Source organism: Mytilus californianus, unplaced genomic scaffold (assembly GCF_021869535.1).
Source record: "Mytilus californianus isolate M0D057914Y unplaced genomic scaffold, xbMytCali1.0.p SCAF_1, whole genome shotgun sequence".
NCBI classification, from domain to species: Eukaryota; Metazoa; Mollusca; class Bivalvia; order Mytilida; family Mytilidae; genus Mytilus; species Mytilus californianus.
The window spans coordinates 115210806-115223756 of NW_026262581.1; the positions used below are offsets into that span (position 1 = coordinate 115210806).

The 12951-nt window shown below is 31.8% G+C and overlaps 1 protein-coding gene across 1 annotated transcript; it reads right to left on the reverse strand.

Moving 5' to 3' along the window:
* Positions 1–4553: 4553 nt before the first annotated feature.
* Positions 4554–12929, reverse strand: LOC127731199 (UBX domain-containing protein 6-like). The gene is made up of 3 exons (XM_052240153.1): positions 12460–12929; positions 10483–10802; positions 4554–8031 (listed from the first exon to the last, which is right to left on the reverse strand). The coding sequence occupies exons 2-3, from the start codon at positions 10730–10732 to the stop codon at positions 6926–6928; spliced, it is 1356 nt and encodes a 451-aa protein (XP_052096113.1). The 5' UTR covers positions 10733–10802; positions 12460–12929; the 3' UTR covers positions 4554–6925.
* Between the last annotated feature and the right edge of the window lie 22 nt (positions 12930–12951).

The window sequence follows — 12951 nt, forward strand, 5'->3', positions numbered from 1 at the left end:
AAGAACATCCACTAACATTAGAGTGTAGGCCTGCATGATTTAATACTATCGGGTTTAAAGGGGCATTAGCTATGAGATATAAAAAAAATTAAATATGATTTTTTTTTTGTTCAATCATTAATGAAAGTGAAATAGTGAAATAATAATTCGCTTTAAGCAACAAGTTTGGTTCACTTTTGTCATAATAAGATAAGAAATATCGCTGATGAATTATTCACTTGCAAGTGAATAATGCAAGTGAATAATTCGACCTCATTGGATCCGTATTCATGTGACCTTTTATTAAACTCCTTAGCTAGAGATGGGTTACACATGAACTAGGCGTGTTCAGCTATTAAAAGGGAAAGAATGTCAACATTGAAAGTGAAACAAGAGGAAATCATTTGGTTGACTGATTCGATCCACAAAAACTCATTCTTATACAGGTAATAACGATGATTAGTATATTTGTTTAATCTATGAATATGAAATCAAACAGACCTAGAAAAGTCCAATTGCACGCGTTTGCTATCTATTTATATGTATATTTATGTTTATATCGGGTTATATGACATCAGCAGTCTTCGGAAGTCACTTCGATAGTTAATTAGATGGCGTCTAAACTAAAATACACACGAAATATGGAAACATATTATCGAGTCCATGTATTATTAATTGTTCATTTTTCATTTTAGACTTTTTGTAAGTTGGATATACGTTTTAGTAGGTTATTAATTAAATACGAGAATTTGAGTCAAATTGGTGAAAATGAATTTGACAGCTGAGCTAATGCCCCTTTAAGTCCTTTAACCTTGTATTCAGTATTAAAAGGTCTGTGAGCTTTCTTTGATACAGTATTGTTTATAATTATTTTGCTTGTATGAATTTTTTTTATTATCTATTATACTGTTACATTTGTATTATAGAGTAAAGTGCTTTTCTTCTACTGATTTTTCTTTGTATGTTCTTTCATATGCACCTTTTGTTATTCTGCTGATCAATGTATATAAAAAGAAAGGGTCAAGATAAAAAAAAAATTGTTAAACCCGCCATCTTCATGATCAGTGCTTGTATTTTGTTAATTTGTATGACCCACTTATAATAGTAGAGGAACAGTATGTTTTCCTGTCTGTGTATTATCCAGCTGTCTGTCCTGTATCAGGGTTAAGTTTGCGTTTAAGGTAGTCTATATTGAAGTTGTGGTAACATTATCTTGAAACTCAGTTCACATATTTATTATGATGTGAGCTAAAGAAAATATGTACCAAATCAGGATTATGTTCCAGATTTGGGGGTTCAGTGATCAGGTTAAAAGCTTTGGTTTGGATATTTTACAATGAATTTGGTGTTAAATGGCAGATCTAAGATGGAGTCTAAATTTTTTTAATAATTTTGTTTAGACTGCAGACAATTTAGTGTAGTGATTGATGTATTGTGTAGAATACCACTGGGTAACACGAATGACCGAATAACACCGTTATTATTCAAATAACACTTGTAATGACCGAATAACACTTGAAATTTTAATATTAGTACATATTGTTGACTTTTAAACAGTGATTATTAAATAATATTATATTATAAGTGTATTTCATAACTTAAAAATGATTAACAGAAAGCAGGTTAGTTAATAAAGATCGTTTTAAATTTAGTGTGTACATCCAACATGGCGACCATTGTGATTTCCTTGGTCGCCATGTTGGATGTACACACCCAGGGCTGCCAAGTCTCACGCATTAAGCGTGAGACTCACACCTTTTCATGCTTATTTGGCGACATTTTCCTTTGATCTATTGTTTTTTCTCTTTGATCTTTACGATTTTGGCCAAATCTCACACATTTGCATTATTAAAAGTTGGCAGAACTGACACACTATATTTAAAATAATCTTTATGAACTTACCTGCTTTCTGTAAATCATTTTTAAGTTATAAAATACATCAATAATATACTATTATTTATTAATCAATGTTTAAAAGTCACAAAAATGTGCTAATATTAAATTTTTTAAGTGTTATTCGGTCATTACAAGTGTTATTCTGATAATAACGGTGTTATTCGGTTATTCGAGGTACCGGAATACCACTTGCTGACCTTTATTTGTCTTTTGGTTTTTAACCCGGCTTTCTAACAAAAAAAAATCTGGTTATTAATTTGGGGTAGTACATGTGCAGCAGGCCTTGTTGGCCAGCATCTCCAGCTATTCTGTGCCATAACTTGGGAACCTTTAAACCAATGTTTTTTCAAATTTTAATATGATGTAACTGTCAGATAACAAAATTGGCATCAATTTGAATATTGAACATTTTTGTCTTCACTGCCTGCGACGAAAGGTGGAAAGCAACACATAGGTATTCCTTTTTCCGGCTATGTTGGCGCTAGATGCAACAAAAATTGTTTGATAGGAACTACTTGTGATAGATAATGATATTTTGTATAAAATTCCATTACTATCAGTACATATCAGTTTGGCAACTATTTCTAGGCCATGCCTCCTAGGTCATAGTCCAGACTTTATATTAATTAGCAATTTTCAATGTTAATTTTTTTGCTTAAGTCAGTTTGATAGGAATTACTTTTGTCAATGATATTTTCTATAAAGATGCTTTACTATCAGTACATATCAGTTTGAACATTAATTTGAGGCCGTGCCTTCTAGGTCATTGTCCAAGAATTTTGAATTGATTAGCAATGTGTCTTACTCCTTAATCCTGCACAGTTACCGAGAAGCAGCAATTACCAATTTTATAGTCTTTGGTTTTAAAAACAAAAGTGCACACACTTAGAATGTCTTGAATGCTTTACTTAAAGACATGTACACCCTAAAAACATTCCATGCACTAAATTCAGTGGTCCTATCACTTCTAGTACCTGAGAAACAGACTTAACATTGACCAATGAACCTTTAAAATGAGGTCAAGGTCATATGATCCCTTCCAGACAGACATTTTCACCTGGCAATCATTCCATACACCAAAGAGAGTTGACCTACTGCTTGTAAAATCTGATAAACTGGCAAAACCATGAAAACTAATCATTGACCAATGAACCATGAAAATGAGGTCACAGTCATATGAAACCTGCCAGACATACATGTAGACCTTACAACCTATTGCTTTCAGTATCTGAGATACAACTTGACCATGAAAACATAACTGATCACTGATCCATGAAATGAGGTTGAGGTCAGTTTAATCTAGTCTGACTAAAGCCAGTTTATTTTGGGCTGGCTTTAGTCAGACTGCACTGTTTGACAGACCTTGCAAGAAACCTATATACCAAATATAGTTCTACTATTACTCATAACAAATGAGTATTTCACATGACAAATACCGGTAAACTCATTTTTTTCAAACAGTCACTGAAGCATGAAAGTTATGTCAAGGACAGTTGACACATGACAGACAGAAACTTCTGAACATAAGGTATCTGCATACAAGGTATAAAGCATCCATATCTACTCTTTGTGAAAAATAAAACTTTATACAATAAATGTATGCCGCCTTGTAATCCTTTGTCCTGCAACAAAATCCTGATTGCTGCTTGTTTTCAATGTTATTGTTGAGTTGCTGTCATTGGTGTATACACCACATCACATATTAATATTGTCATATCAGTGATGTTCAGTTGTCTCTTGATATAATTGCTGAGGCAGAGCGACACATCATAATATTTTAGGAGTATGAATGATAAATATAGCATTTTTTTTGCCAGGTAATTATCAGGTTAAGTATGCCAGTACTATCTAAAAAGGCACTTTCGTTTATCTCACATCCTTTATTTACCTTTACAAAATATTTCATCTTCTTCGCGCCTTTAGAAAATTATACTATCCATTAATTGGCACACCTGCCAACATAGAGGTGTTTTGGTAGGTCAATACAAAAAAATTGAATTCAGATTCTAGTGCATACCATTTTTAATGTTACCTCGATTTGAGAACAAAAGTGCTATTTTTGAAATTGTATAATTAGTCAATACATATTAAAATGAAATGATTAAATATTAAATTTCTGTTATGTTAAATGATTGATTGTAAGTGCCACTTTCAGTACTTTTGTGCTAATTCGTGGCTGTCAGTTTTTATAGGTGGAGGAAGCCAGAGTGCCCAGAGAGAACCACAGACCTTCAGTGGGAAAACTGACAATCCTAGTAAATTAATATTGGATTTGAGTGCACCTGCCACGTGCTGGATTCACACTGACAATCTCAAGGTTGACAGGCTAGTGATATAGACCACTAGGCCTAAGAAGCCCCTTGTTATATATTGAGAATACTAAGCTTTCTGATGTGTTCTGTAAATTTCTTTGATAGACTTTTAGTGTTGGTTTGATAACAAATATGCAATTGATTTGAGGGTTTGATATAGCATATGATATCCTGGAAACTAGTACCAGTAAATGATGATATGTCTTGATTGATGTAACAAACTTCATCACTAAGGCCAACAGACAATGAAAGTTATTGCCATCACTAAGCAGTTATAGTCAGTTTATTTGTTGTCTGGTAAACTTTTCACAAATTAAGAGGGCAAATTAAATTTAGACAGTACATATTCATACAACAACACAAGAATTACTTTAACAGAAACAATTTATTCAATTTTAAACATATGTAGATACATATATTTCAAAACATAAGCACAACAAAATCAGAGCATATAACAAATGATATACTTATACAACAATTGAAACAATGTGCACTGTATTTAAAAATGAATGGAAAATGTGTCAATGGGACACAGATGATGCCCTCGCTTGCATATAATGTTATAAAGGAACATAACTCAAGAACAGTAAAAGTAATGCAACCCAAATTCAAACCTGATCTGTGTTTTGTGGTAATAAGCATTGTGTATAAGTTTCATAACATTTGGTTAACGCAAACAAAAGTTAGAGAACGGAAACTCATTTTGGGACGTACGGACAGACAAGGGTATAACTTAATGCCCCCTCCAGCGCAAATTTTTTTATAAACACTATTAAAACTTTGAACATAAAGGCTTCTACTATCCAGAAAAAGAAAAACATGGTTACATCATATATTCTACTGTAAAAGCTAAAGAAACTATACAGCATATAGTAATAAGACTCTTGTTAAATAGGATGTAATCACGAAAAGTATTAAAAGTTGGATGGAAACTTGATAACCTACAGTACTACTTCCTATAGAATGTGTTAAAAGGGAAGTGTACTAACTTTACATCCAGCATATATTACATTTTTGTACAAGGCATGTCTACATGATATCTTATTTACAGGGATCTGTTGTGGCAATGAAAGTTGTTTGTATAAAGAGTCTGAGATATTACAAGTTAATAGGAATACAGACCCAAGTTTGGTTCTGATTATCCTGCCATTTCAGAGATTTTAAAATGTTGGGTAGGAGGGGGTGTCATCCTGAATTCCTGAAAAAATAAAAAATATAAATGCTGAATTCCAATTTCCTGTAAAAATTAAGCATCCTTTCCCAGACCACCCAAAATTTTTCATTAATTCCTGGAGTCCCAATAAGTATAAATTCCAAACTCCCACAAAAAATAAAGCCCAATCTGCATGATCTGTTGACCAGAAAAGAGGTCCTTCCACCCCTCTAAAATGTATTTTGTAAGATTCCACCTTGAACCGTTTTACACTGTCAGCCATTGCTTTCATTCAGAACGAGATATTCTGAACAATTCCAAAACTGATGTAAACGTTTTCAATGAATAATTGATTTGAACAGTATTTTTTGTTACATGTACGGTTCTTTTCCATAAGGTCTAGTGTTAAAAAAATTGACTAGTATTAAGGTAACAATAACAAGTATATTGATTGAACGAACTGACAATGACAGCAACTGGTCAAGTGTATGATTTGCAGTTTTATACAATACATGTATATATTATAATTTTCAAAATATCAAAAGAGTTCATCCATGATCCTTGACTTTCCTCGTCAACTGTTTATCATTTGTAGTGCACTGAATGGTGCAATTCATTATAATGAATATACCCCTCTATTAACATGGTAAAGAATTGTTTATGAAATCAATATCTAATTGAGACTTCTGTGAATCCTTTTTCATTAAAATTTGACATAGAAGCTCCTGCACCAGGTTAAAGATTTATTCTGTTGATGATGATGTATCCCTATCAATGGGCTTTGAATATTAAATAAAAACCAAACATTTCTCCAAATTCTGATAAATTTCCTTTTATAGAATATGATTTTCTGTTTTAATAATTTTATCAGTGTCTGAAAATAAATAGGGAATGTTTTTGTTCTTACCAAGGATTTATATAGTAAGATATACAAATCCTTGTTCTTACAGAAAAAAAAGATAAAAAAGAAAACAATAGAATAGGGAAAGAAACTCGTCATTTTCATAGTTTTTTCTATACTACAAAGTTAAATGCACTACATGTATTAGTTAATTTTCTGTATCAAAATAACTTAATATTATACTGGAAATTCAGAAATAATTTGTGCATCTATTATTGTATTATTTATCAAGGAACACAATGACCAGATTAAATATGCAAACTACTTCAAGGAATACAAGCTAGTATTCTAATTACTAATTTCAAGTTACTAATTCTCTCACCTTTTCCATATCGATAAGTACAGTCAAATCTGCATATAAAAGTTAACCTTGGAAGCAGAGAAAACTGACCTTATAAGAGAGGTGAACTTTGAATTAAGGTGTAAAATATATAATATGATATATGTATTTCTACAGCAGGACAAGAAGAAGGTGACCGGACAAGACAAGTTTTCACATAATAGAAGTGATTTTGTAGCAGGTTTGACTGTATGTCACAAAAATTTCTGAATTAACATGTATAATAAATTATAATTTAAAATTAATGTTATATTATTCTCTTGAATATTGTTGTAAATTTGAAATAAGAGACTGAAAATGTGTGATAATTATGCAATTTAGAACAGAACTTTCTTGCTGCTGTTTCATAAAGACTGAATTTGAGCCATGATATCTGGTTTCAGAATAGAACTTGTAGCTCCTCCTCCTTGTGCAGCATGCACATCCTTCATTATAGATTCATCCCATACAAAATGTAACACTACTGCAGGACATAAACCAAGCTCAGCCATAGTTTTGATCTCTTCTGTCAACTTACTACCACTGCTTGTTTGTAAAATAAATGGCATCCAGTCATTTTCTAATGATGATCGTATGAAATCATACAAACAAGATAATTTTTCATTAGCTTTGAATATTCCTTGGATAAGAATACCATCTGGCAATCTTACTCGTATAAGAGTGAAACGGTATTTACGTAGCTCTTTCATTTCATCCCTTTCACGCATTGCTTTGGTACGTAACATGCCTAGTTTTTCCACAGCTTCCTGTCTTCTTTGTTGTTCTTTTTTAAACTCTTCAGGATTTATAGCGTAAAATTCTTCAGGAATGTCAAATTTGGAGGAACCTGAAGATTGGTGAAAAACTTTCAAAGCACGATCAAGTTGACATTGTATTGGTTCAGCTGCACGTAAAACTTCTTTTATTCCATTGAGTCTTTCAACATCTTCTGCAGTTTCCCCCGACATTACATAGAAGTTTTCTTCATTATCTTCAAATGGAAGCTGTTTAATTTGAAATCCACATGCTTGTAAGAATTCGTCTGTACCATTTAACTGAGATACTCTTTCTTTAAATGCTTTATTTGACATCCTTATTTTTCTATATTTTTCCTCACCAGGATTATTTGTAATATTGTCTAAATATTTAATTAAAGTTTCTACACAGATTCTAACTTTTTCTCTGTCTTTGTTTAAAGTTTGTATCATAACTGCAGAAGACATTTCTGGCTCTTCAGCGAGCTGACTAAGAAGGAATTCATGAATATAAGCATCTATTTCATCCTTTGGAAGCACTGCTGGCCCAATATCTGGACAGGTATATAAAACATGAGGTATCACAGAAGAATGATCTTTTTCTATTTCCACTGGTCCTTGCATGGCTTGGGCTTGGGCTAGCATTTTTTCTGATGCCTTTTTTTCTGCCTCCATCTCTCTTCTCATTCTAGCTTTCATTGACATTATGTTTTCATCTGTAAAAAAAAAAAAAAAAAAGCATAAAGCTATAAACACATTGCTGGAAACATATATACAAAATACAAACTGGTAGCTAAGTATGCAGGTAATTGATAATATATATCCCTCAATCATTCAGTAAAATTAATATACATATACTGCTAGTCTTCTTCCATGTATGTCTACATGTATAAAACAAAATATCATAATTCTATGACAATCATCTTTGAAAACAATTCATTTTTCTTATGAGATGATCTAGAAAAAGGAGAAAATTAAGACTACATTCCTATTGCAGACATACCCAATTTTCAATTGTGCATGTAACATTTAAAACATAGTCTATTTATTTGTTCATGTCCAAGGGGAATCACTCATTCGAACATTGAAACAAAGTCCATAAAATGTCATAAAAAACATTTATGGTGATTTTATAGCATTACGGTAAATGTAAATATAATTTTCATTCTCAGATTAAGGCCTGTATTGTGTCAGTGATCCATGGTATGGTAATCCACATATATCATGTATATATAAATGTAAATCATTTCCAAAATATAATTTTTACTATCCTGGACAATTTACAGAAAAAAATTTACCTTTTTTTTTTGATACATGTACCAACCTTCATTAATTAATGACTGACATATTGTATTTTAAAACCTGATTAAGGAATGATTTGATATTTGGTCTGCAATTTTTGTATCTTGAGTTTGTACTTTGTAAGCAATTTTCAGATCTGCTGGGCAGACAGTGACTTCCTGTTGGACGATACCTTGAATTTTCATAAATTTCACTGAGCATGAAATTTTTTGTCAGAGGCAAACTTAAAAGCAGGGGTTGCAATTTTTCTGACTACCGGGTAACCCTAATCCTAAAACTTTGTCCCGGGGGTAAAGTGAAGGACAGCAGCCGGTCAACTGCATTGTACTTGCTTTCAGTGACTGTTATCATTCTTTAATACAGTAAAGTACTCAGCTTTTTTCTTGAAGAAACAGGACTTTAAAAGTGGGAATTTTTCTAATTAAATAAAGCACAATTAAGTTGCAGGATTTATGTCTCAGTTTCGATTTTGAAACATCAAAAAGAAAGTTATCTTGGTTGTAATGAACAGTTTGGATGTATAAAAGGCACACAAATATGCAAATAAGTATATGATTGCAATAATGATTTTAAATTGAAGCTTCCATAAAACCAAACGAAATTCAAATAATCCTTATCCAAGTGAACAAAATTCTAAAATTGCCCTCATGAAATGTTTTCATTTTTAATATTATGAAATATTTAAGGTTAACCGTACATTGTTAAGTCTATATTTATATCTGCGGTCAGTCCATGAGTTCAAATCAGATTTGATTCCAGATTTTTTTTATTGTAATTTTCTTCATTTAAGACAATACATTACTTCACATGTATCTAACCTCCATTAAATACTAAAACTTCTGTACAGGTAAAATTTTACTTTAATCAATCTTATACCAATGTTTTATAGTAAAGTGCATTTCCTGTACTGATTTTTATTATACATTTAATGTATATATTCTTTAGAGTATCTTTTGTTTGTCGATAGATCAAGATTAAAAGGGGGAGTGATTATGGTGATAAGACCATGTAAAAACAATTGTTACATTAAAGTCAGGCACTTTGCCTGTGGTTTTCTTTTATCATATCTCAGTTTTCTTATTATTTTGGAATTTGGTGTTGATGGCAGATATTAGATAGTATTTGTTTAATTTGTTTACAATTTTTATGAACTCTGGATGATTTACAGCTTAAAGCATTATACACATGTATGTCTGTCTTTTTTGGTTAGACTATGTTACCCTCTATATGCTTTTGATTATATTTTGTGTCATTGGGTTTTTTATTGACAGCAACCCCACTTCTACTTTTATTTCTTGCTTATCTTTCAAATGTTTGTCCCCTTTCTCACTTCAAATTCAATGTTATTTTTGAAAAGCATCAGCAATAAACTCAATAAATCAATTCTGTTCATTTTGTCCACAACCAGTCGCATTTTAATTTAATTTGATGGGTTAGACCTAGTGTTAAATGCTTCAACAAATTCAATGGATTTAATTTTACCAAATAAAAAAATCATAATGGCATAATACCAACACCTCAAATTTTCCATTTTTAAGTCACAAAATTGGACAGATAAACCATAAAAAGAAACTTGTATCATTCCATTCTTTTGAATTTTTCTAATTTCACCATTTTTTAGGGAAAAAAGTAATTTTTGAATTATTTATGTCTCTGATAGAACCTGATAAACTACAATGGTTTATTTCTCAAATATCAAATACATGTACAAAAAATATTCACCATACTGAAGTTGCCCAGATTAAAATTTCAAAATCTGTTAAATTGTTGCCTTGTATATATGTACTAGCATTAGCTTTTTAAAACTTTGGAAGTTAAAACACAACAAATGAACAAGTAAATTTCCAACCAAGCATTACATGTACCTTGTTTAGATTGTTTCTCTTTCTGTTCCATTCTAGCCAGTGCTGCAGCTGCTGCCCGTTTCTTCTCCTCTGTCACAGAAGCATCTCCTCTGGGAGAAATTGGTGATTGGCTACTGGTTCCTGGTTGTGATACAGACCTCTGTGTAGGTGGGGGTCTTTGTACTGGCTCATCTAATTTATGTCCCTCACCATACTTTTTAAACTTAAAATCCATCTTCTTCTTCTGAAAAAACTTCTTTATGGCTGACATCTTGATGTTTGACTTTATTCTCTTTTTAAGTGAAGGTCAGATCTTACTGTAGTACCATATAACAAATCTCCTAAAATTAATATTGGAAATTACAGTATTATTTTCAATAATCATGATAATCAGACATCTATTGATATTTAGTCCATTAATTTAGCCAAATACTTCTAAACCATTGTAACCAATACTACCTTTCACTTGTAAAAGGATGACATGGAGATGAACTAGTTGTCATTAACTGCAAGTACTCTCATATCCAGTGGTCTCGTTAGCCCAAAATAGAAGGGTGCCGCGTCCTTCTGCCCTGACGCCTTTTCCCAAAAAACCCTTGTGCCGTTTTGGCAATGTACTGGTAAAATTGTTTTTTGTCTCATCGATTTCTAATCACAAAGTTAAATTACATATATGACACCTGGTGATTGCCCCCAGGTTAATCATGTCATTAAAATCAATTACAGTTGATTAGACTTCAAAGGTGTTAATAACTAGGTAATTTTATTAAGACAATGTACTTCGTCAAATTGAATATAAATTGATGAATGTGTCGGCGAGTGTTTTAAGCTTGGGTCAGCATTTTCGATCTCCAAGTCCCAATGGAAGAGTGTAAAAATGAAGACTTTCATGACTATAGTCTAGAATTTAAGTCATCAAAATACAACTATGCCTTCACAGAAACACCGTCCTTTTCAACTTCATCGTAAACGTGTTGGAAATTAATTTTGGAGTTACTTCCCCTGTTTTAGCTTATTACAAATTTGTGCTCCTAAAATATTATCTATCTTTGAAAATAGGAATAAAGTATCAATTAAATACAAAATTATATAAGAATGTTACCTTAAAGATCAAAACTGTCTTTGAACATACCAAAAAAAAAATATACTGCAATTCATTTTTGATAATCATACTTTTATCAATCCATGTTCTATCTAGACATTGTCAATTTAGATTATAATTATATTTGGTGAAAGTTGTTAAGCTGAAATCCTACAAAAATCTAGTTATAGGACTAGCTGAAACTATCATGACAAGTTAATTGGATGAAGTTATACTAAATAATTCATTGACAGGAACTATGAAATAAGTTGAGAGGGCCAAACTCTAGCTGAAAATTTTAAATGAGACAACTCTAAAATATGAGATGTTTAGTTTATGCTGGTTTTTTTTTGGAAGGGGGGTTATAGTTATAGTTATTTTGACTCTTTTGGTTAATAGTGATGTGATGTTGAACATGTATTGCCATGTATTATGAATATGTAGTATGAATGACTTTTCTAATACAAATTTTATAGAATAAATAATCAAAACAATTTATTATCTTTATTGTCAACATATACAGTAAAAAAACAATGTGAACTTGTGATACACACAGAAATGTAGACAAAAAAAAATAGCAGTGCCTTTTCCTATCATAAAAAAGTGCTCTGCCCTCCACTGGCACCCTGCCCCTTTCAATTTCTAGCAGGAGCACTGATATCTGTACTTTGTGTCTTTTTTGTTTTAAGGATATATAAATATAAATACCCTGTCACATTGTGTTTTTCTCATTGATGAATTCCTTACAGTGGCCTATAATTGCTTACATCCACTTCATTTGAACTATGGTAGAGAGTTGTCTCATTGGCAATCATATCACATCTCCTTATTTTTATATGTTAATAAAATTTTAGAGCAAAGAGGTTTCCATTACAATATGATAGAATCTAGGAAAATTCTGTTGTTATTTTACTAACCCTGTCTTAAGAACTTCTCGCAAATGTGCTGACCATACAATGACCATGCAATCTTTATAAGGATTATGTTGACCAATAACCAGGCTAATAAAAAGAGCAGTATGGTGCTTTGCACATCTCCAACATCAATTTTTAACCAGGATAAAATTACGATATTCACTTGCTGAAACACTGAATAGATATAGTCTGACGTAACTGTATCTTTGATATATGAATAGAAGGTTTGGTCACTCATCACATGACAATTGTTCGATAAACAAAAATATGCTACAGGCAAATTGCAAACTTTATATATCGCTGTGTCTTTGCGAAATCGAAACCGGTGTCAAGGAAAATTCAATCCGGAATTTTTTTACCGGAAGGTCTTTCTTAAGTCAATTCCCCGGTTAATACTGTTCTGAATGAGGAAATGTCTTGCAAACAGAACATCTGTGAGCAAATAAAATTGTCTTCGACTTTTTTTTATTACCCTCAAATGTTATTGTAAACGTT